Source organism: Tamandua tetradactyla, chromosome 3 (assembly GCF_023851605.1).
Source record: "Tamandua tetradactyla isolate mTamTet1 chromosome 3, mTamTet1.pri, whole genome shotgun sequence".
Lineage (NCBI taxonomy): Eukaryota > Metazoa > Chordata > Mammalia > Pilosa > Myrmecophagidae > Tamandua > Tamandua tetradactyla.
In genome coordinates, this window is record NC_135329.1 from 122,936,014 (window position 1) to 122,961,816 (window position 25,803).

Here is a 25,803-nt window from a genome sequence, read left to right on the forward strand (position 1 = left end):
TTATTACCTCCTTTATTTCTGTGAGATCAGTAGTTATGTCTCCTCTTCCATGTCTGATCTTATTTATTTGCATCCTCTCTCTTCTTCTTTTTGTCAATCTTGCTAAGGGCCCATCAATCTTATTGATTTTCTCATAGAACCAACTTCTGGCCTTATTGATTTTCTCTATTGTTTTCATGTTTTCAATTTCATTTATTTCTGCTCTAATCTTTGTTATTTCTTTCCTTTTGCTTGCTTTGGGATTAGTTTGCTGTTCTTTCTCCAGTTCTTCCAAGTGGACAGTTAATTCCTGCATTTTTGCCTTTTTTTCTTTTCTGATATAGGCATTTAGGGCAATAAATTTCCCTCTTAGCACTGCCTTTGCTGCGTCCCATAAGTTTTGATATGTTGTGTTTTCATTTTCATTTGCCTCGAGGTATTTACTAATTTCTCTTGCAATTTCTTCCTTGACCCACCTGTTGTTTAAGAGTGTGTTGTTGAGCCTCCACGTATTTGTGAATTTTCTGGCACTCCACCTATTATTGATTTCCAACTTCATTCTTTATGATCCGAGAAAGTGTTTTGTATGATTTCAATCTTTTTAAATGTGTTAAGACTTGCTTTGTGACCCAGCATATGGTCTATCTTTGAGAATGATCCATGAGCACTTGAGAAAAAGGTGTATCCTGCTGTTGTGGGATGTAGTGTCCTATAAATCTCTGTTAAGTCTAGCTCATTTATAGTAATATTCAGATTTTCTATTTCTTTATTGATCCTCTGTCTAGATGTTCTGTCCATTGATGAGAGTGGTGAATTGAAGTCTCCAACTATTACGGTATATGTGTCTATTTCCCTTTTCAGTGTTTGCAGTGTATTCCTCACGTATTTTGGGGCATTCTGGTTCGGTGCGTAAATATTTATGATTGTTATGTCTTCTTGTTTAATTGTTCCTTTTATTAGTAGATAGTGTCCTTCTTTGTCTCTTTTAACTGTTTTACATTTGAAGTCTAATTTGTTGGATATTAGTATAGCCACTCCTGCTCTTTTCTGGTTGTTATTTGCATGAAATATCTTTTCCCAACCTTTCACTTTCAACCTATGTTTATCTTTGGGTCTAAGATGTGTTTCCTGTAGACAGCATATAGAAGGATCCTGTTTTTTAATCCATTCTGCCAGTCTATGTCTTTTGATTGGGGAATTCAGTCCATTGACATTTAGTGTTATTACTGTTTGGATAATATTTTCCTCTACCATTTTGCCTTTTGTATTTTATATATCATATCTGACTTTCCTTCTTTCTACACTCTTCTCCATACCTCTCTCTTCTGTCTTTTCGTATCTGACTCTAGTGCTCCCTTTAGTATTTCTTGCAGAGCTGGTCTCCTGGTCACAAATTCTCTCAGTGACTTTTTGTCTGTGATTGTTTTAATTTCTCCCTGATTTTTGAAGGACAATTTTGCTGGATATAGGAGTCTTGGTTGGCAGTTTTTCTCTTTTAGTAATTTAAATATATCATCCCACTGTCTTCTAGCTTCCATGGTTTCTGCTGAGAAATCTACACATAATCTTATTGGGTTTCCCTTGTATGTGATGGATTGTTTTTCTCTTGCTGCTTTCAAGATCCTCTCTTTCTCTTTGACCTCTGACATTCTAACTAGTAAGTGTCTTGGAGAACTCCTATTTGGGTCTGATCTCTTTGGGGTGCGCTTCACTTCTTGGATCTGTAATTGTAGGTCTTTCATAAGAGTTGGGAAATTTTTAGTGTTAATTTCTTCCATTAGTTTTTCTCCTCCTTTTCCCTTCTCTTCTCCTTCTGGGACACCCACAACACGTGTATTTGTGCAGTTCATATTGTCCTTGAGTTCCCTGATACCCTGTTCATATTTTTCCATTCTTTTCCCGATAGTTTCTGTTTCTTTTTGGAATTCAGATGTTCCATCCTCCAAATCACTAATTCTATGAGACAGAACAAGACAGAACTATCCATAGTGTATGGCTAAGAACCAGTTTTCTAAAGACCAAATGTGCAGATGGCCTCAGTCTTGTGACCCTGACTTGGGAATGGCCACTCTGGAGCATCCCAACACCTATAAATGATTGACTCAGCTGTGTGGCCCCAGAACCCACCCTCCTTTTTTTGTAGAATTTTGTTCCCTTCTCTTTTCTTCTGTGGTACTCATGTGTTCTATTTTGCAAACTGCCAGAATGCAATATGCCAGAAATAGAACAGCTTTTAAAAGGGGTAATTTATTACGTTGCAAGTTTACATGTTCTAAGGCTGTGAACATGTCCAAATTAAAGCAAGACTATAGAAATGTCCTTTCTGAGGCATCCAGGGAAAGACACCTTGGTTCGATAAGGCCAATGACATTCAGGTTTTTTCTCTCAACTGGAAAGGCACATGGTGAATATGGCGATGATGTCTGCTAGCTTCATCTCCAGGCCTTTTGTTTCATGATGCTCTCCCATGGGCATTTTCCTTCTTCGTCTCCAAAGGTCTCTGATGCTAAAGTTTTTTCCAAAATGGTTCCCTCTTAAAGGGCTCCAGTAAGCAACCCCACCTTGAATGGGTGGAGACACATCTCCATGGAACCCATCTGATCAAAAGTTACCACCCACAATTGGGTAGGTCACATCTTCTTGGATAATCAAAAAGCTCATCCCCAGCAATATTGAATGAGGATTAAAGGGCATGGCTTTTCTGGGGTATAAAAAATATTCTAACTGGCACACCATACTGCAGAACTCTCCTCCTGGACTCCCCTCTACTCCATTCTAAATTTCATCTCCATATAAAGAAACTAGGGAGTGAACCCTTTGATCTGCCATCCTGCAATGCCCTCTTTCTTTCCAAGAACAGTATTGAGCATCCTCAGTATCCTGGAGCCCCTGGGATTCGTGGTTACTCAAATTAGAGATGAATCTTTGTCATTTCTTAGGCCCTTCTTGACAAATGAGGTGAGTGCCTCTCTTTTCTCATTGTATCAAGCAAACTATTTCTTTCATACACCCTACTATATCTGGATTCTAAAGACATTAGAAGGCCTTAGGGTGCTTGAGGAATGGGAGTCAGGGAAAAATGGTGAGACTTTTTGCTTCCTTGGAGTCAAAGAAAAATTTGGTGGAGAAGCAAGGGGTCTTCAGAGGATGAGAAGAGGGTAATAGGAGCCTGTCCACACTCAGCAATATTCCAGGTCTTCTCTGGGGTATAAGAAGTGGTGGCCTAACTCTCCCTGGACTACCCCCTGAAGTCCTTATTTCCTTTCTTCTTGTCCTTGGAAGAGCCTCTCCCAAATCTTGGGAACCATTATTAGAGACTTGGAGCTGGATGAGACTCTGTTCTCCCTGTAATTATGGCAGCAGAGGGAGACAGATCCTGATAGCCTGAGCCAGAATTATCACAGTCTTTTCCTGTAAATAGTATAACATTAAGGATGTTTGGGTTTATAGCACAGATAGTATAAATTCTCCTTTGAAATCACTACGCATTCAATTTCCTTCTTTAAGAGTGGCCTGAAACTTCAGTCATTATAAAATAAATGTTTCTGTAGGAATATGTGTCCCAAAGAACTGATGTGAAACGCAACCCACTGATATCTTGGAGATTTTAGAGTCCAGAAGATAGGAAGATGAATACATTTACTGTCAGAGAAGGGTTCACTGAAGAGAGAGGACCTGAGGGAATCCTGGAAGGATTGGAGAGACTTTGGTAGACAAGGGGATAAGGAAGGATATTCCAGATCAGGAGGAGGGTGCTCCAGAGGAGGAGCCTTCAAAACGAGGACCTTCAGAGATAACTGTGAATGTTTGTTTTTGGAAAAGTTGTGTAGAAAAGACACTGCTCTCATTCAGAAGGCCTACTTGCAATGTTGGCCCTTAACTGGTGTCTAGAAACTGGAATTGCAGGAGGGTTCCCACCATTCCTTTTTGAGAATGGCTGCCTCTGTCTCAACTATTTATGCAAACAATGTGGTTTATGCTGAACATCTGCTTTCCTTCTGGGAGTCTGGAATTTTGGTACGTTAGGCAGAGGATGCCTGCATGACCAGCCTCCATTAAAAACAGTGGGGACTGAGAGGCTAATGAGCTTCCCTGATATATAACATTTTACCTGTGTTGTCACCACTCATTGCTGGAGTGCATCCTGTGTAACTCCACTGGGAGAGGACTCTTGGAAGCTTGCACCTGGTTTCTCCTGTCCTTTGCCCCAAGTACCTTTCCCTTTGCTGGCTTTGCTTTGGTCTCCTTTAATTGTAATAAGTCACAGCCATAAATACAACTGCATGCACAGTCTTATGTGTCTTCGTAGCGATCATCAAACCTAGGGGTGGTTTTGAAGATCTCTGACACATGGGTATGTTGGTGAATGATGTATATACATTGGGCAGTGAAAAACGTACTTACTCGAAGGCACTAATTATAAGAAATGAGTGATTTTTCCCGTTATTTCTTGTAAACTGATTTTCATGATGAGAAAAATGTGTTTTGTGAAAAAAAGAAATATGAGAGAAGCCCACTTTAGAAATGAAGATATTTTTCATACTGTGTTAAATTTATTAGAATCTAATGGCAGTTATGGCAGTTGGTTAAGTATGTTTTCTTGAATTACAGAAATTCAGACGGCGTGTTCAAGAATCCACACAAGTACTAAGAGAACTGGAAATTTCTCTAAGAACCAACCACATTGGGTAAGTGTGTCCTTTTAGCATCCAAGCTTTAAGGAGGCTCTTGGAAACTTTACTGAGTAACTGAGTCATAGCAAAAGAGTGAAGCTCTCTTAATGTCTATTAGAAGTTAAAAGACTCCTGTTTAGATGGCTGGTAACCTTTGTTAGAACTCAAATTGTTCACTACACAAGAATCAATTGACATTGATTTGGGCCTATAAACTCTGCTTTGGATGCAGTGAATATGGGCAGTTTGTGATAAGTGCTTGGTTTCATGTGTGCATAACAAATCAGGAATAACCAACAAGTAAATCTAGACAGAAATCCTGGTAAATCTGTAAGTCTTTACTGTAGCTCTCCAAGCTGGTTGGTTGAAACTGCCTCATTCCCCTTTCTTAAATTCCTTGGAGTTTCTGGTCAAAGGAGATGGAAGCTGGAGTGATGTTTCATGGCCCACCTCTCTGAGCTCAGACACTTTGTTCTGTCTCTGCTTCATATATCTCAGGATCTCAGGACCATGAAGTGTAAATCTACTCTGGGAAAATAAAGCTTGGGGGTTCTGTGTACTAAGCATTTCTGAGCGTTTCCTCATGCAACAATATGGTTGCTTTGCCTCAAGCAAGTACAACTTTATTATGTTCTCTCTTCTCTTGGGATGGCATAATTGTATAGTACTTTAAAATATTATGGTTATCTCCAAGGCAGAATGGTGAGATACCGAGTGAGCCCCAGACCAGATATCAGGTACTCTATTTTGTAGCCTAAGTTCTGTCCTAAGAACCTGCTTAATGCTGGGCAAGTTATTTAGTCCTTCTGGGTTTTGAGTCTTTGAGCTTTAAGATGAGAGGATTAGGGACTTTTCACTCTTAAATTTCCACTGTGATATTCTTTGCACATCGGTAGTTGAAGTTTTATGTGTATATAACATTATAGTTTTACGGAGTATCCTATAAAAATAGATATATAAGTAATATTTATTCCTACTTTAGACTATAAAGCATATAAATCAATCAAATGGTTAATTTCTGCAGTTATTTCATAATAAGGATTTTTTTTTGGCCCCAGAAATGTAAGTGCAATTTATAGGTATTGGAACCTGGGATAACCTGACAGGTTTGTTACCTTCACAATGAAGTATTCAGAAAATAAGCTTGTTCCAGGCTAAAGTTGTCAGTCATCATTGTTTCAGAAAATGGGCTAGAGAATAATATTCATAGTCATGATTTTAGACAACTTCAGGATTGCTTAATCCTTCATTTACAGATAAAAGAATTAAGGAACAGAGAAGGTGAATGACTTGCATAAAGTCTACAGAGTCTACAGCTGTAGAACCAGGTGCTTTGACTCAAAATGTTTTTTTTTTTTTTAGATTTTCCTATGGCAGCTCTTTCCCTGAAGGGACGTAAGATAAATAGGGCTGGCTCTTGCATCAAAGCAGTGAGACTTGTCTGTTGGGGGTGAAAGTGGTAGTGATTTAATACATTTGGGCACCTAAATTTAAGAAATGGAAATATTTTCCACTTGGATTTATTTATGGATTAGGAACTAGGCTCTATTTCGTAGGGCCCAACCTTAGGCTGTTGGCGCTTCTTCCTAACAGAGAAGGTGAAATGAGCTGCAGCCAGGATTTCTACAAATTGTCAAAAAGCATTTCTTCAGAAATTGCTGAAATAATGTGAAATTGACCATCAAATACCAAGGCAAGAGCATCATTTCCAGTACAAAGTTGGCTGAATAGAAGAGTCCTGGTTGGGTTGAAGCCAGTGCAATCTGCAAGCAATTGGAGTGGTTTGTTGTTTAGAATACTTCAGGCATTTTGAAACATTCTTATATTTCTTTTATCTTCACCAGTTGAAGTTTTCCTTTACCTACTGGCTGTGTGAGACTCTGAAAACTTGGCTTTAGCAATAGAAAAATTCATTAAGATGCATTGACTGGTTCTATGCAATTGATTATGGAGATAAAATCGTAGGGAATGAAACCACAAATGAGGATTTTGACCTATCTTGCCTGTCCTCCTAGAAGAAAACCCAAACCTGAACTGGACTCTTCATTGTGGAAATGAACTGTCTTGACCTTGTCTGGGAAATCTACTGATGAATTACTCTATAGTGAAACTAATCAATTACTACAACAAGGGAATCTTGGAATGGAAAGTACTTTAGAAGGGATCCATAGATGCATTGTATTCTTTAAAGTACCATAATAGAAAGGTGATTGGATACTCATTTGCCTAGAAGGTAGCTCTTGGTTCAGATAATTGCCATGTCTGTTATTAGTTATTTGACTTTAGATAAGTTATAAAACCTCTCTTACTGTGTGACCTAGATAAATTAACTTCTTACCTATAAAATAAAGAGACTAAAATTTACCTCATAGGAATGTGTAAGGATTAAATGAGATAATAGCTGTTGAAAATAATATTATATCTAGTATAATTCCACAATATCATGTATCTCTAAAGAATTCCATGCAGAGAATGTTACCTTCCTGTTAAGTGACCCTCAAGAATAGTAGATTGTGATTCCCAGAAATTAAAAGGAGGAATTACATTTAAAATCTCTGTGTTCTAAAAAAATTAATCTTGGCACATCTTGGAGTTTCAGGGTTAGAAGTCTGGGGCTTTGATAAGATAACATCTCAAGCTTTGCCAAGCAAAGGGCTTATTCTGGGTTTTGATATAAGCCTAAAACTCTATAAATGGAGCAGTGTTCTGAGAAGGAAAATTAATTTTCTTGGAGACAAATTGAAATTAGAATTGGATTAGAAATAACCCCCTTCACTTACTTTTAGTAACTGTAATAATAGAGAAGGCTTGGATTATGACTTTTCTAAGCCCATGGAATTACTTGAAGTGCCCTTGAAATAAATCAAGTACTGTCTGGAATACACTGGCCTTGCCATGTGGGAGGGCTGATGTGTGATGCTTTGGATATCAGGGTGATATGATTCAAGTGGTGGTGATGGGGTGTGCTGGATAGGCTAAGGGGCTTTTTTCCACAGAGCTGAGATGGTAAATATCTTTCCTTAAGATAATTTATTTTAATAAAATAATGGAAGCTGCTTATTTCTTCCTGAGTGCAGGGTCACAGAAGTTCGAAAGATGCTCATTTTGTTTTATTTCTTTGGGGTGTTGGGAGAACATGCGTGAGATTGCAAGAGGAAAGTGGCCACTTGGCAAGGACCAGAGGAGGTATGTAGAAAGGGAGACTGGCCAAGGAGCTAACTGCTCAGAGAACGTCTTTTCTCCTGGTCTTACTGGCTTCTCTGTGACACAGTGCTGTCTGGGCCAGGCCAAAATAGGAAACAGAGAAGAGAGATGAAGGCTGTTTTTAATGTGTCTGTTTATGTATATGTGTATGTGTACTGGGTATGTGTGTTTGTATATCAAGACAACCTGTGATTATTTCTTTTTTACATTTTTTTGGGGAGACTCATCAACATTATAATTATATTGTTATTTATTGAGCACCGTAACTAGGAACTTTAAATGCATTATTTCATATAGAAATCTTATCATCATCCTTTCCCGTGAAGACCTGTTTCATAGAGGAGGTCAGCTATTGACCACACAACTTAGACGCAGTGAGATTTAAACTTAGGTATGTCCAAGTCTGAGACGGTTATGAAACCTACAGTTTATGGTCTCAGGGTCCCTTTAAATGCTTAAATTATTGAGAATCCCAATAAGCTTCTGTTTATGTGGGTTATACCTGACGGTGTTTATCATCTTAGAAGCTAAAACTAAGTTTTAAATATATTTATGAAACCATTTAAAAATAATCAACCTATATGTTAACATAATAGCATGTTTCTTGAAAAATAACTATTTTGCAGGGCAAAAAGAAAAGTTGTAAGAGTGCATCGTTTTATGTATTTTCAAATATCTTTAACATCTGGTTAATAGGAGGTAGCTGGATTCTCATACCTGTGTCTGCATTCAGTTTCCTGTGATATGTTGTTTTGATTAATTTATATAAAGAAAACCTGGGATATTTATACATGTATATACATACTTGGAAAAAGGAGGCATTTTAAATAGCCTCTTCAGATAATTATGGATTCTTCTTTGATATTACACCAAATTCAACAAGTGGTAATTTTTTATAGATAGTTGCAAAATGGAATTTGAAACCATATCATTGAACTTTCTGGACTTCATTATATTAACGTCTGTTTTGCTGTCTTGCACTTTGAAGGTGTTTTTTTTAACCCATGCATAATTTTATAACATCATGCTTTGGTAACTTGGAACTATTGTTTCAATGAGTTATTCTGATCATTCAAATGTTGGCATATTTCATTATACAACATAATGATCTATACATTTTGATCTCATCAGAATGTATTTTAAGTCTTGGGAAGCTTTCAAGCTCTTGGTGGTAAATACAAGTTTTCCAAATTTCAGATTTTTGCTTGAAATCCCAAAATCTGTTGCTTTCTTTTAAATTACTGGCTTGCTTCATTCATTTTTGAGGAAATGTCTGCCAGGTACCTAGAAATGAAGAAACACAATTCTTCAATCATTTTTATGGGTGTGAAAAGGCATCCAAGAGGAAGATGGGCTAGTTTAGCTTGCAACTTGAAGAAGTGCTTTCCCTTGAGACAACTGGTGCTTTAAGTATATAGCAAAGCATGCTTTTTGTGGACTTTCCAGTTTGTCACATAGAACACTGAAAAGATGTGTACTCAAGTCCAAACTTGAATAAACTGAATGATTTTTTATGACTTCACCAAGGGCATTCTTAAGTGAAGCTAGTGCCCCTCTCCCCCAAGTGCACAGGACAAAGTATATGGTATGTAGTTATATTCCTGGACCAGTTTTATCCACTATTCTTTTGGCACTATCAGTGTGAATGTCAGCAAAGTGAAAATAGCAACTAACATCCTAATATTTTTTTTTACAGTAGTTTTAACCTCAAGATCCTCTGAGAGGCTCTTGGTGACCCCTAGTGGTGTGTGAGCTACACTTTGAGAACCAATTTGTGATGCTTCCTGACAAAGTAAATTTGGTAACCAGTGGTAAATCTGGGCGATGCTTATCTTCTCTCTCTGTTTTTCGTGATATTTGAGCATCTGCTGTTCCCACTAAATGTCCCTGAGACCTCTTTAAAAGAGATTGGCAAAGGGAATGTTCTGTTTGTTCCTTTGTCATGTGTGTTTGGGGGAGGCTTTGCTTGATCTGGGTTGGGGCAGGAGAAAACAACAGCAACTGCAACAAAGCTTTTACCAGTCTAGAGTAAAACAGTGAATATTGACATCTGCACTGAGAGATTCCTTCCCTGAATCCAATTTGTTTTCCAGAGCTATTTTTTAAATTATTCTGGTCTATTCCAGCCCCAAAGTATCTGATGTGGAATTTGCAAAAATTCAAATTTATAACATATGGAATTATCTGTGAGGTACTGAGCAGGTTATGCATGCTGCGAGAGTCAGAAATAGTTTAATATTACAAAACCTGTAATCACCTAATTTGAAGTCATTTGCATATTGGAAGTGTATGGAAAATGAGTGTAGCATGCCCAGAGGTGAAAATTGAAATTGACTCTGGGAACCCTAAATTTGTGATGTAGTTATTACAGGATTATATAAATCTGCAGAGTAGGCATCCATCTTCTATTTATGCCTTTGACTCAAGTTAGGGCTTTGAAAGTTGCCGTTTTTTCTTTACCTATTTTCTTCCCATACTCTTTCATTTCTACAGATGTTCACCCTCCCCTGTGTTCTCTCCCACACAGACTATGCCAGAGGGGTAAGGATGGGGACGGAGGAGGCAGGAAAGAGTGATAGCTATTACAGCTCCCAGGCTTATTGCTGCAATGGCTTTGCTAGCTGGGTTTGGTATCTTTTGACAATGGAGTTTAGTTGGCCAGCCATGAAGGATTTATACTGTATTCTTTCCTCAATCACTATGAGTGTCAGAGCCACATCAAAGGGAAGATTTGTATCTTAGAAAGTTAACTGTATCACATTAAACCAGAGGCAGGAACATGTCATATTCAACACTTTTTTTTGGAACTGATCAGCTAGCTCTAGACTTTCGCTTTGAAAATTGTCTTTAAGGCACTTCATTCAGAGTCAGCAAGTGGGGGTGCAGACACCATGGGGAGTTGGATTACAGTAGGAGAAGCCAATTAATACTCTGTATCACTGTCTTGAGATATATGGCATAGTAGAATTCTGAATCAGGAAGATTGTGCCTCTGGCTGTATTTGGCTTTTCCCCACCTGCTATTTTATTTTCTCATCTGGGGGTCATTTGCCTCCTGTCCAATTTGTGGCTGAACTTTCTAAGTGAGATGAAGGTGGCTGCGGTTTAGACAATGGCAGGTCCTGTGGATGTGACAGGCCATCTGTACCCTGTAGAGGCAGTGTCTGGAAAATCACCAGAAAGAACTACAATGACTGTTTTCTCACATTCCCAAGTTAGTGTTCTTTTGGGCTACTGGGATAGAATAGCCCAAACTGAGACTGCCCTGGAAATCTGGATACTGTAGTTACTTTTCATATTAGAAAAATGACCCCCATGCCCAGCCCTGGGTACTTCAGTATACCTCCCCTACCATCCCGAAGGCTAACTCACATCATACAATCAGAACCAATAGGCCAGACCAATGGAAAAGCCTGAGCCAGGATAAAGGGGCTTGAATTTAAAGAGCACCCAGTCATCTGATTTTTATAGTGAGTTCCTGCCACCTGCAAAAAAGGGGGGGAAATTCTCTTTTACTATTTCTAAACTTCTGATTATCAGCATTAAAAAAAAATATTTGGTGTCCCCTGACGCCTAGCACCATAGAAATAATTAAAATAAATCAGATAAAAATAAGTACCTAGAAGCAGATTCTACGAGATCCTGTATGTGGTTGTTTTGAAACATCTACTTCAGCCTTGACCAGGAGTCAACGTCGTTAGTTTTGTTTAGCTCTCATAGCTAAGCCACTCTCTGAGACTTAACTGGTGGTGGTTTTCTTTGCCAGCGTTGCCACTCTAGGTCTCCTTTAAATTAAACGTTATGGCTTACATGCAGCTTTGTTCAGCAGGTGCATTTTACTGTAGCCTGCCTGAGGCAGGCACTTCAGGGTAAATAGGAGGCACGCTGTATACTTTTCCCACTTGGCTGCTTCCTGCAACCACCTGCAGATCTGAATTTACATCATGGAGTTGACAAGACTGGTAGAAAGAATGAACTTGAGGATAAAACAAAAAGCAAACATTAAATAAAAATCCGAAGAAGCAAAATAGTAAATCAGGTGTCCCCAATCCACTCTATTCCTTCATCCTTTGAGACGAAAGACCTCTCACTGAGGAGTTGCTCATCCTTAGTGGGCACATCTGTGTCTCCAGGTCTGCCCTGCTGCTGTTTTGGTAGCCAGGTGCTATGGTGCCCTTAGCTAATGCACCTTTGTGCCTTGATATCCACGGAGGGAGGCAACTCTTCTGGAATGCCACTGGCAGGCATGTCCCAAATATCATTTTAGTTATAATATTAGGCCTTTTCATTTAGTTGTTTGTTGGCATCTCAAACTTTGCAAAAATTTAACCAGGTACACATGTTCTTTGCATATAAGTACACGGGAGGAATCTGTAAAATGGGGTTCTAAGTATTTATTCTTAGTACCTAAGAGTTATGTTTGGCCACTCTGTCTGTTGGAATTAGTACAAAGAACAAATAAAAATGGGTAAACATTCTCAGTGGACTGTTAAGCACCATTCAAATGCAAGGTGGAATTATTTAAAAATGAACTTTTTAAAAAAGATGTTATTTGTCATGTTTTGGCCTTGATGATGGCATGTGGTGCCTGCAAGCTTTTAAAAAGGTTTTAACATTCATGGAAAAAATTAAGCAAATCATTATACCTATTGAATTTCCAGAAGCTTATAAACATGGTCTCCCATTGGCTGGTTTTGTGGTTTCTAGCTTAGTGTGCCAAGAAAGAGATGAACGTGGACTTGGAATCCTGCCTGGATTTTGGTGGTTATGTTGTCATGTCCCCCTCTGCCTCATTCCCTGTGAAATCTTGGCTCCTTCAACAAACAGGCTCAGATCTATTGGGGTGGAAAAAGTACATTTATCAAGTTCTTTTTTAGAAACTTTCTTATAGGTTGTCTTAAGCCCCTAAGCAGTAAGGGGAAATGCAATTATGGCACATGGACACATTTTGCCTCCTGTGTTCTAATTATTATTGTTATTATTAGAGAAGTCATTCTATAGAACAATCATGCAAAAAATACAGGTTTCCCCTATATCACCCTATTATTAACAACTTTCATTGATGTGGCACATTTGTTACAATTGATGAAAGCACATTTTTATAGTTGTACTATTAACTATAGTTCATGGTTTACCTTAGGTTCACTGTGTGCTGTGCAGTTCCATGGATTTTATTAAAAATTTTTATTCTAGTGCCTTATATATACCCCAACATTTCCCCCTTTTAACCACATTCAGATTTATAATTCAGTGCTGTTAGTTACGTCCACGGTGTGGTGGCCCTTATTCTTTCACGTTGACATGTTGTGGTTTTTTAGTTGCCATCTAAAAGCTCCTACCTCATGTGAAGCAGTCTGTGCCTTGCTCCATATTTCCTTTCAGCAATGAATGTTTCTTGTAGAAAAACAGAACTCTCCACTGTATCCTTTTCACGGCAGAGCATCAGATGAACCTCTCCAATGATTTTTTTTTTTTTTTTTTTTTTAACAGCTGGGTCAGAGAGTTTTTGAATGAGGAAAACAAAGGTCTCGATGTTCTGGTGGAATATCTGTCATTTGCACAGTATGCAGTCACGTAAGTAACACTGGGCTTGTTCACCTTTGAGTTTTATTTTAGCACAGAAGATGCAACGAAGTGGTAAAAGTACACACTGCGGTGGGGGGAGGGGACCCAGAAGCAGATGTGGTGGTGTTGAAGGAGGTTTGTTTCTGTTTGGGTAACTAAAAACAAATGACATAATTGGTATTGGAAATGTCTTTAAGGCAGAAATAAAACAGATGATTGAAAATCACCCTTACAGGAGACCTTATTTTAAAAACAATTTTTTTTTCTTTAGGGTTTAAGTTAACATATTTCGATACAGTAGAATACTCTAGGAGATACTGCAAGGGGGTTATGATATATTGTTGAACGAACAAAGCAAGATGCAGAAGAATGAGTCCCTTTTTACTTAAAAAAAAAAAGATGTGTATTTTATTTGTGTACATGAGTAAATGAGTAGAAGATTATCGCAAAAATAAATAGTAAACCTAGTGAGACTGGAGGAAGGGGTAAAAAAGCTTTTCCTTTTTACTTTATATGTGCTTTGTTTTGACCTTCCCCTGCAAGCTGATGGGAAAAAATACCGAGGGGGAATAGAGAAAAAAATCAACTTATTTAACCTTGTTTGTGCGATTTCATAAAATTCTGGAATGACCCATTCACCAAGCTTCTGGAATGACTTACGACAAGACTAAAAAATATATATTTGAATAAAACATTCTCTTCTGCACATTTCCAAATTAATAAAAAAAAAATTCCAGTCCGTATAGATATACTCTTGTACATACAGATTGAGAAAATAATATTGTACTTTTATTTTGACTGAAAAAGACATTTCAGCTCAGGTGGTGGTTTATTCTCCTTCAACTCTTCTTTTAAAAGTGGTAGCATGTTTTTTATAATGTCTTCCTCTGAAAAAGTCCTAAGCCCCAACCAGATGTTATCTTATCAATCCTCATCACTTCCGTGAGAATTTGTGAGGAGAAAGCTATAATTATTCCTACCTTATGGATGTAGGAACTAAAGTGTTAACAGAAACTTGCTCAATGAGTTTCAGCTCTGATGCTATTCATGTATTTATAGGACAGATGAAGAAAAAAACAGCAAATAAGTTCTTATCTTACTGAAAAATTGTCCTCTGAAATATAATCCTAGTTTTTATAGCAGGCTTTTCCAAAGGACGTTGCTTATCTGTTACGTCAAAACCTGTTAATCTCCTTTGTGCTTCATGTTATGTGGCAAAACAGGATAATGCCACCCTATTATGTATTTTATAATCTGGAGTAATATTTTTGGAATTAAGGATGGGCTAAATAACTTTTGGAATAATGGGAAAGAATGGCACGTTATTATGTTTGCTGTGATTAACCCTTTAGCTGTACATCACCACCGGACCTGTAAAGCCAGTTTTCCCAAATGTGCCCTCACAGGGGACCCATGGGGGATGGTAGTGCTACCGTGAGGGAATTCTTTTAGTTGACAGTATAAGAAAGTCACCAACAAAGATTAGAATTCAGAGTCTTGTTTCCTAATTGCTTGCCTTTATTTTTGGCATTAGCTGTGCATTACATACTTGTTCTTTGCTTAAAAGTTGGTATAGTAGGATCTCATTTTAACAGCCAGTGTGTTCCAAGATCTTTGCATAAATTGAAAATCATGCATAATAGTGAACTCCATTATTTAATAAGCATTTCATGTGCAAGCATAACTATCATATTCTTTATAAATAAGGCAAATAAACACTCGAGTAACACTGAGTAAACAAAATTAGTCATAGAAATAATTTTTAAAAATTCTCCCCCGCCTTATTAGTATTTTTTGATTCCCAATCATGTATATCTGAATTCGCATGAGTTGTGTAAAAATGAGGTCCTACTGTATAGCTTTCCATCACCCAGTCTTTCCTTAAAAGCTTTGTTGTTTTTTTTTTTTTTTTTTTGCTCTGACTAGATAAATTAGGCATAAATGTAGCTTTTTTCTTGAAACTAAGCAGCAGAAAAAAATTCCTTACTATTCTTTGGCATGTGTTTCCTAGCCCATTGAGTATATGACAACAGGCTCATACTCTGTCTTAAAATGGAAGCATTCCCTATGGTGAGCCTTTCCATTTTCTGCCACAAGAGAGGAAGGGGGTGAGTGGAGGAACGATATGGGGGCTGCAGAGTGATTGGTGAGCATATAAGGATGAGTGGACTGTAAAGCTCCCTTCTGCAACCTGGGATGCCTCCTCACCTTTCCTTCTCCAGTCTCAATTATAGACTTCTATTTGTAGTACTTAAGATTCTATTGTTTATCCAATTCTACCTCTTTATTCTATGCTTCTTGCATCTAAGGGTTAGGACAGAATTGTCTGTAATCAGAGGCATACTCTAATTTTATATGTTGATTTCACCTACCTTGATTATTAGCATTAATGAATGAAGAGTGTCACCTAGTGTCCAGGTGGCCATTCTAACAAAAAAATTCAATTTTGGCATCATGTTTTTTATTTCCAGTATGCTTTTTCTTCTGCTCAATCTTTTAAAACCTTCCTGAGGATATTAATCATAGCTGTTTTGAAGCTGCTTTCCGTTTGCTCTACTGTCTGATCAGGTGTTGCTTGGTGGATTTCTGAATAGAAACAGTAAAATGTTTTTTTGACAAAGCAGAGTTACTGACTTTGGGAGGGGAAAAATGTGCAGAACACAAAGGCCTGTCTGTTTAAAAATTTTGTTCCTAAAATTATACAGGAATGAGCAACTTAAATTGCCATTTATTCTAACATGGCTAACATGAGTAATAACCTCAGAAAAAAAGCCAGAGGAACAACAGTCTTCCTTTAAAGAGCACGACATTGGGTAGAGATTCCAAAATCAAAGCAGATCCATAACTTCGATAGTAATGTATCACATATGGTTGGAAAAGTACACTTGCCAACACACTAGGAGAAAATGCTCAGTGAAAATTGATGGGTAGGAATAAATTAGTATGAGCTTAACATATTGACTTGTTAAAAAGCAAAATGAAGACAGCTGTAGGATCTTTTTCTTCCCCCTTCCACCATTGCAATGTTTAGAAATGGGTTAAGTTAGCAAGCCATATGGCAAGATACGAATTATACAGCACTATTTAATTTTCACTGGTTTTAGTTATTCTTTTGCCAGGCCTGGTGTTTGTCCTTCTTTGTTTTGGGAGCTAACAGTGAGTCTGTGGAAATTCTTTTGTGTATCCTTTTTAGTTTTCTTTTTCTGCAAAGACTTTCCATGTGAAGGGGCAGATGTGTAATAGGAAAGAGCAGGTTGTGCAGATCCGTGTGTGTATGAGTGTGAATTTTTAAGTCGTTAGTGGCATTTTGATTTTGTTTTAGGTTTGACTCTGAAAGTGTGGAGAGCACTGTGGAGAGCTCGATGGACAAGTCAAAGCCCTGGAGTAGGTCCATTGAGGACCTGCACAGAGGGAGCAACCTACCCTCACCTGTGGGCAACAGTGTTTCCCGCTCAGGAAGGCATTCCGCGCTTCGGTGAGTACCTTTAATTAGGAGGCAAATTTGGATGTTAGGTTTGAGAGGAGGGTCCCTCACTTCTTTTGATGACCCTGTGTCCTGCCTCAGTGATTCCACATGAATGTCTCTTAAGATATTCATGAGCTCACCATTCCAGCAGTACTCTGTCTCTTCCGCCACAGCTACTGGAACGACCACTTTATGTGGCACAGAAAGTGAGAAAATTCTGTTGCCAGTCGATTCCATGGGGTAATCTCCATAAGCAGATAAGTTTCTGAAACCAGGTGGATGTTGACATTGTATCCTAAGTAGAGGCAGCACTTTGGGATTTGAAGATCTAAAGACCCTCTTGTTTTCTATTCATGCCCATCTCTTCCCCTCCCTTCCTCTAGCACGAGCTCAAATTTGTTTTTTGTGACGTGTTCTTAATGATATGCACGGAAAGATATAGCAGTAATTTTTATTAACAAGATACCTTTAAGCAGTATTCCTTTGGTTAGGTGTGCTTTATTTGTAAACCTTTTATTTCCTCCTAAGGATTCACTCCCTCCCTAGTCTCTCCTGGCTGAAATACCACCAGGTTAAAGGAGGAAGAATGCCTACCACCTACCTATAGCATGAATAGGTGTGATATCCCAATACTCACGAACACCTACAATCATACATTCGTTAGAAAACATTTGAGCTTTTAGAACTTGGCAGGCAGTACGCGTTAGAGTTAATTGTACTTTGGTGGGTAGATCAAAGCTCCTGCCGATCGAGGTAGAGATAGCGTCTCGAGCAGATTCGTAATGGTGTCTGTGTTCCCTTGTTTGATCAAAAATGCCATTAAGAAGACCTTATTTCCCAAATGTGGCTTAATTTTATAGCTTGAAAAATTGATCTCTTTTATTTCAAGCATGATGTGGCAAGTGGACATTGTTTCTCTAAGTGTTTAAGATCATCGGGTCGTTATGGTCGAGACCCTGTAACAGGTTGCAGCCTGTAAATATGTGGTTTTTAGTCCTTTTGTATGTATTAGCCTCTTAATTAATTACCTCTTGTCCCTTTGACTTGGATTTTGGTCATGGAAAGTTAGAAAATTTTGTAATGAAAGTCCAGTTCTGCTGAAGGAGTTGACATTTCAATGTGACACTTTCAGTGGACCATTCAGATTTCTCTTGTTTAGACATGCCAAAAATATTTATGGGTTTAGAATGGATTGGTTCAGTAATAGTGAATAGCAGTGTTTCACATTCCCCTCATGGTATTTGCAATAGACCAGGGTCAACTTTACATGTGGGCAGTGGAATACATGGGCTGATTTGAAAGTTAAAGACAGACCACATTGTGCCTCAAGAATTCCCTAATCACCTTGGTACTTGAATGAAATCCCTTTTATTAGCACAACTATAATTATATGTAGGGGGTTGAATTTACAATGTACATTTTTATTTGATTTTCTATCATTTCTTACCTGGAAAATATCAGATATTAACTGGCTACCACTTTAGCAGGGATTCATTTATATGATCAGTAATTTATTGTGCCTAGTTTTGAATTATTGGCAACTTCATTGAAAACGCATTATTTCTGTTAGAGTGGAAGAGTCAAGAAATATGGAAAACATCCCAGGTCCAAGGAAGGGTACAACCCTGGGCCCTAGAAGGTGAGATATAGGGTCATCAAAAATCAGCCTGATCTACTTCACAGTTGGCTCAAGGTAGAATACTCTGATTTATTTTAAAGGGGAAAGAAAGATGAAGAGTATGAAGATAGCATGTGATGGGTATGCCATCCAGATAACCATAGGAACTATATGACATTTCTGGCTGGCAGTTGTGCTTGAAGATGACCAACTAAGAAACCTACATCACATCCTTCTGTTTGTGTGTAAACAATTTCAAGCTCAGGAATAGAGTATTCTGAGTTTCCTTTAACCATGCTTCATGAGTTCTAGTAACTCAAGAAAGTCAATATGGCAGTGACTTTCATGCCACTTTTTGCCCTGAGGGTTAGATTTTTGTTTCTGTTTTTGAACAATGCATGTTGATGATATTACAGCTTTTGTGATTCATGGATTTGTGCCTGGATTCTAATCTGTATTTGGTCATTTGATAGCATCTGTGACTTATAAAAACAGGAGTCAGAAGTACAGGCATGTGGTACATATTGCTTTTCATATGCCCAAAGGTTGTTTACATTTTTTTTTCTCTTCCTTCTTCTTTTCTCCCCTTTTCTACTCTGTTCCCCACACTTCCTTCACTTTTTGGCTTTGTTTTTGCTGCCCTTCTTTTTCATTCTGTCCTCCCATTTCTAATTTTCTTCTTCTGCTCTACTTTTGTCCATCTTGTCCTCCTGTCTTCCTCGTCCTCTGGTTTCATTCACCTCTTACACCACCACCAGATTGGTTTCTCTGCCTGAGTATCTTCAGCTCAAATGCCACCAGAGCTGCTTCTCCCTCTGTTGCCTCTGGAGCAGCTTCAGTTTACACACTGATGATGAGGCTTCAAACCGGAAAATCTCGTAAGTCACGGGTGAAAATGACACCCAAGGAGCTCATGGTGCATGGTGGCAGGGTATTATGACTGCTCTCCATGTTATAATATGATAACCTTCTGGCTTACTGCCATCACCCTGAATTGGGATAAAGCCCCATTGCCTTTTAAACTCGGATACACTTTGTTATCATATTATGATTCCTCGTTTTAAGAATTTGAACCTCTAAGGTATATTGCACTTTCAATAATATTACATTTTTATTTTTTGGGAACGAGAAAAAGGCTATTAATTCGTAGTTTATAGACATTATTTAGTCTGATAGCTTTGTTTTATATCCAAATGCAGATTTAGCTCCGTCATTCTAATCTCAAGATCATGATATAACCTTATCCAATATATTTTGGCAAAAAAAGGATTGGTCAAGTGGGAAAAATGAGATTTAAGGAAATTTAAAATGCTTTGTAAATGAGGTTGATTGAAGACAAGAGGAAAAATGCTCTGTTATAAAATACAAGTTTTTTTAAGCAAAATTCTCATGTTGATGCATACTTTTCTTCTGGAATTCAGATCTTTTCTAACTATTGTAAATTGACGGCTAAGCATGTTGTACCATTGACCCCTACCTTGAGTTATATCAGCTATGAAATTTGGAATTAACACACATGATATCGTGCTCTCAAATTAAAGAGCATGAGCGAAACCTGTCAAAGAACAGGTATTTTTGGGAAAAAATGCCTTCAGAGGCAAAGTGTTTATGATGGAGGGTGAAGGACTTTATTATATAGAGAGATAGAGTCAGAGACATACAAAGCTGAAAAAGGCTGGCATCATTCCAACTGACCTTTTCCAGTTATGTTTCCTTTAATATATTAAATACTGCTAACTTTTTCTTAAGTTCCCCCATAATAAGAGTTTTCCTGTTTTTTTTTCTGAAATTATTATTTTAATGAAAAAGCATTTTATGGGTAGTCATCATCTGACCACTTGCCACCTATGTATTTGGTGACATATGTGAAGAGATGAAAGGTTCAAATTTAACATTTTAATACAGTAACCCCATTCCTGGCAATGTTTTTCAAGGAAGTAAATTTAAAAAGTATTTTTAAATGTGCACAAAGGTATTTATATGTGTGCATGTGTACATAGCATTGATATAAAAGCTTTTATTGAGTCTCTACTGTATGGCAGACATTGTTTTAAGAGCCTTTTGTGATTCAGTTCTCACAGTACCTCTGTGAGATAGCTAATATCCTTATCCCTACCAGGAAACTGTGGTTTCTAAGTGAGTAAGCACCTTGCCTGGGGACAAGCAGTAAGTGAAGGAGGTGGGATTTGAAATAAGCTTGTCTTATCCCTCCCTGCTCCCCTCCCCCATGCTATCCTGCCTGTTCATTAATGAAAAGTCCCCCCCGCCCCCCCCCCCCCATTAAGTATACTTTTTTCATATTAGGACATCCACATGTGATTGTACAAGTTGTCTTCTGCACATGAGTGCCTGTCTGAGGGTGTTGGTCAGGGGTTCTTCTCTCCAAGTCCTGGGCCCACAGTGCCCTGCAAGGAAGAGCTTTTTGCTAATCTTTTCCAAAAAATTTGCCTTTTATTAATTTTGACAAAGGTGCCAAGTGAGGTGGAGAGACTATGATCAATAAGCTGAAATATTTTACAGCCAGTAGAAAGTAAAGTCATATAGAAAGATGAAAGAAGTTTCCTAAATAAAGGGCTAGTAGGGCAAAAAGTTGTTTATTTGTACAATTTTATTTTTACCTATGTGCAAATAATAAGACATTGAAAAGAAAGTTTAGGACATGAAAATAGTGACTTTTTACTGAAGGATATTATGGATGAACTTTTTTATTTTCACATTTTTGTTTTTAATGATGTTTTAAAACATATATGTGTGTGCATGTTATGTGTGTTTAATATAAGCCTTTGAATCAGGGAGGAAGAGGCCGTATAATGAAACACCTTTAATTTTAGAGTTTGGCTTTTATCATTTGGACGGTATAACAGGAATTTATAAGGCAGTCCATCATTTCAGGCATCTAGGGTCTTGTGACTTGATTGGATGTTAGTGAAAGAAAGGATTGCTGAGGCAATTAATGCTTACATCTAAGAGTGAGGTCCTGAAGTTTAGAATATAGAGCATAGGCCATATGCAAGAACATTCTAGTATCAAATTGGTGGTTGAAGAGATAAAGAAAAGTTTTAAGCATGATTGATTAGAAGAGAAATTGAGCTGTTAGTTGAAACAGGAAAGTTGGAATTAGGAAGGGGCCTCAGATGTACTTTAGCTCAGTGCTCTCATTCTGTTGATGAGGCATCTGAGGCCCTGCTCTGAGACCTTATTTTCCAAGGAGTTACCTAGTTACTTCAGACCTATTTCCATGGTCAGTCTAATGGCTTATATATGGCTTATTGACCTTTATTGCAATGTGTATTTCTGTTCACAGCAATTTTCCTGATCTCTGTGTCACAATCATCCTATTTTAGGATATGGGACTGTTAACTCTGTATTGTCTTACTTACAAAGTGTAGGAAATCTTAGAGGAGTTGTGGTCTTTCAAGTTATTTTTTTTCCCAACAAGTAACATTTTACCTTAAATCTTAATAGGAAAAAAACTGACCTAAATTCTCAACTTAAAATATAATATCACGTGTATAAAAAAGATCTTTGAATTCTACAGCCAGAAATCCAAGGGGGAACATTTTTTATCTTGATTTTCATCAAAGAATTTGAACTCAATTTTGTTCATTTTCCAGTTTATGGAAATTTGGAATGTAATTTCTGAAATGATTCTCAAATTATACAAAATAAGTGTGGACTTTTTATGTTCTTCATCATAAAGAGTTGTTCATCTGTGTTTTATTCTGCAGTTATTCTTTCTCCTTAACCCCATTTGTTTGAAGTTTTCTCCATGGAAAGCCATTGAAGAATCTGATCCACTCTTTCCACAGACTCTAACTTCAGGGGGGGGGGGGGGGGTGGGTGGGGTGGGGTGGGGGGTGGGTAACAAAGGAAAATATATTTAAAAATAGATTCTCAAAGTTTAAATTCCCTTTGTTCACCTATTAAGTGGCAGGAGATGATCACCATTTTCATTAACACTTAGGAGAGAAAATACTGTAAAGAAGTGGAGGGGAAAAAAGCATGTAGTAGCAGGGAGACAATCATTGTAAAAAACATCTGTATTTCTGAGGAAGGAAAATTTGGTGACTCTCCTTAACTTGATAGACTGTTAACCTGAAGATTTGATGTTGCAGTAAATGCAGTAACCATCTTATAAAATAAAGACTTTGTACTTTGGTAGACTTTCCAAAAATAATGTATAACTACAAATTTTCAGTTTTTTTCATTAGCACATTTGTAATGATAATAAAAAGCTGAACATATGGGTTGTTGTGTTTAGAGTTTTGCAATTAAAAAAATTTATTTAGAATTGTGAAAAAGAGAAAAATATACTCAGGCTAAAAATGTACATTCCAACTCTTCAATTTGGCCCTGCTAGTAAAAATGGTGACGGCTTTAATTATCGTTTGTGGGTACAGCATACTGCTGATTTGTCAAGCATTTCCCACTGTGAGCAAGTTTGGCTTTACTTCTTCCACCTCTTTATTGGATCTTGTCCCCCAACTTGTCAGAAAACTGACTAAGCGAGATCCTGTGGAAATGGAAAAATAAGACACCCAGCCACTGCTTTGTTGGTGCTCTGTCTCCCAGATTGTCAGATTGGCAGAAGTGACAGGGTCTAGAACCAATATCATGTTATGGAGTTTAAAATAAGTCATGAGTATTCAATAAATATTAGCTATACAAGATTAAAGAGAACACTAGAGATGACCTAGCAAATCTCTAGAGCCCTGGTTTCGTGCCATCAGTGGCAAGATTTAATATGTGAAAGGTATTTTAACAAGTGCTGAGCATACATTTAAGGAAATCTCTTAATTAGCTAACCACTAAGCTAATTGAGCAGTGGCTTCAGTAAATTTGACCAAGAATACAGACTTAGGAGAATTAATTTAGAAAAGTCAGTTAACAAACAAAAGATGATGACATCAAACAGCAAAAGCAAAACACGTTGAGGAGAGGAGGGAATCTGATTTCCAAAGTTGCCACATTATATTATTTCAAATGCCCAGTTTTCAACAAAAAATTGAGATATGCAAAGAAACAAGAAAGTGCAGCCCACACACGGGGGGAAAAAGCAATCAGTTGAAGTTGCCTCTGAAGAAGCCCCAACATTGGACTTAATAGACAAGGACTTTAAATCAGCTATTTTAAGTATATTTAAAAAAACTAAAGTATGAGAATGATCTTCCACCGAATAGAAATGATTTTTTAAAAACCAAAATAGGAATTCTGGAATTAAAAGCACAGTAACTGAAATGAAATAGTCAACAGAGGAACTCAAAAGCATATTATAACATACAGAAGAACAAATCAGCAAACATCAAGATAGGTCAATTGAGATGATCTAATCTGAGAAAACAGACAAAAAAGAATGAAGAAAATTGAACATAGTCTCAAAGACCTCTGGGGACACCTTGAGGAGTGACAACATAAGCATAGTGGTAGTTCAGAAGGAAAAGAGAGGGAAAAAGAGGCAGAAAGAATATATGAAGAAACAAAGGAAACCCCCCCCAAATTTGATGACAAATGTTAATCTATATATCCAATAAGCTCAACAAGCCCCAAATAAGATAAGTTCAAAGATCCATACTTAGATGTACCATAGACCTCAGTGTTGAATTAGGTCAGCTATTAATTATTTACAGTGACTACAGAAAGAGTCATGTTAGTGGAACCAGGTTAATATTTTGGAGTGTTTTAAATTACCAAGTAGTGATTTTGCTGCTCAAGACTTTTCTGTATATGCACATTTTTAAATATATATATGCATTCTTCTGTTGTGGTGAGAAAAGTGCAGATAATGAGAAACTGAAATTGGTCAAGTAGAAATAAAATGACAGTTATGATATTCCTTTTGTTCAATTTGGCCAGGAAAAAAAATGTGGCATTTACAATAAATGATTTACTATAATTATTTGCCAATTACTTGCTATATGTGGAACATTGTGAGTGATACCAAAATACAAGTCATCAAGTGCCTACTCATGGTTTTCAGTTTAGTGTTGGCAGCAAGACTAATCTGTCTGTTACTGTTTGTGCAGTAAATGTCAGAATGGCTGTCTAGGTAAAGACTGAGTTAGGCTACTAGCAGTAAAAGGATGGTATGAACTGAGAATTGTGGGAAAAGAGGAAGGGGTTTGGCTCCAAATATACTTGGGAGAAGGCGGAGACAATGCATACATTGTGGTTCTTATTATTTTGGAGCCACTGATGGAGAGAGAAAATGTTTGCTTCTGATTATATTTCAATTTTGAATGCCTTTTAGATTAGCCATGTGAGTTCCTTTGCATTGGATCCAAAGCAGCTGGAAATTGAAGTGTGAAATTAAGGATAAAGGTTGGTTCAGAATTGTTAGTTTAGGAATCATTAGTGCGTAAGTCAATGAAGAAGGTGCCAAAGATGTTTGAGATGGTTAAGAGAAAAGCATTTGAGATGGTTAAGAGAAAAGCAATGAGAAAGAGAAGGAAAGAACCAAAGACAGAACCTTGCAGAACTCCTCCAATGAAGAAATAGACAGAAAAAACCTGCTAAAGAGGCAGCAGTGGTTCTCAGCTTTGACACAGTTGGGCCGACAGAATGATTCTCTATGCTGGGCATTGGTTTGGAACTACAGGTGAAGAGAAAGAGGACAAAGGGGACTGTATTGTCACAGAAGCCGATTTCATGCCTCAGTGATGGGAATGTTGACAGAATCTGGGATTTCTCAAGACATGTTAGGTGGGGCAGGACTAAAGTTCATCTGCCTCAGTTATCCATGGGAGACCAGAGAGACACTAGTGCTCTCCTCTTCGCAAGAATTAGAGGGACAGTTTCCACTGTTTAAATAGACTGTGTTTTATATGAAGTTTCATAGTGGCTTCAAGAAGAAAATCTTGCAGTAATTGGTTTTGCTTCGTATAATCATTTAATGGAACACATGCCGAAAGTATTACCACAGAGGCACCCATATCTCCTGCTCAGTCCTGGACTTAATCCCTGTAAAACTCTGTTCTCTTGGAACATTTATTCAAATACTTAACCTAGAATAATCAATATTTGAGGAAGATGAAGATAGTTTAGCCCTAAATGGCCATGGCATAGAACTGGATTAGGCTGCCTTATCTACCCTTTCAAAGATAATATATCAAACTGTATTTACCTGTGATGGCATGATTATGCAATAAAACCTTGTATATTTGGCTGTTAGGACTCGTTTCGTTAGAGCTGTCTGAATTTTTAATGGGCGATAGGTTATTTCTGTTTTTTTCCAACCGTCTAAGTGAATCAGTGTGACTTATCACTTGAAACTGTTCTGTTTACTTAGACATGTATGGACAC

General features: G+C 37.6%; 1 protein-coding gene and 1 long non-coding RNA gene across 8 annotated transcripts in view; one reads left to right on the plus strand and one right to left on the minus strand.

Annotated features, from left to right (window-relative positions):
* The window catches only part of FMNL2 (formin like 2), a 335,576-nt gene that overhangs the window by 234,286 nt on the left and 75,487 nt on the right, over positions 1 to 25,803 (plus strand). For 5 of the 7 annotated variants that reach the window (XM_077153840.1, XM_077153838.1, XM_077153839.1 and 2 more), the window contains exons 4-6: positions 4,591 to 4,667; positions 13,346 to 13,429; positions 16,743 to 16,895. In XM_077153840.1, coding sequence (XP_077009955.1) covers positions 4,591 to 4,667; positions 13,346 to 13,429; positions 16,743 to 16,895 — 314 coding nt within the window. Of the gene's footprint in view, positions 1 to 4,590; positions 4,668 to 13,345; positions 13,430 to 16,742; positions 16,896 to 19,262; positions 19,383 to 25,803 lie in introns of all 7 variants that reach the window. The other 2 variants (XM_077153833.1, XM_077153837.1) reach the window with 1 other exon arrangement.
* The window catches only part of LOC143677633 (uncharacterized), a 64,532-nt gene continuing 51,247 nt past the window's right edge, over positions 12,519 to 25,803 (minus strand). The window contains exon 4 of the long non-coding RNA XR_013172758.1: positions 12,519 to 12,690. This is a non-coding gene — a long non-coding RNA (uncharacterized LOC143677633). The remainder of the gene's footprint in view (positions 12,691 to 25,803) is intronic.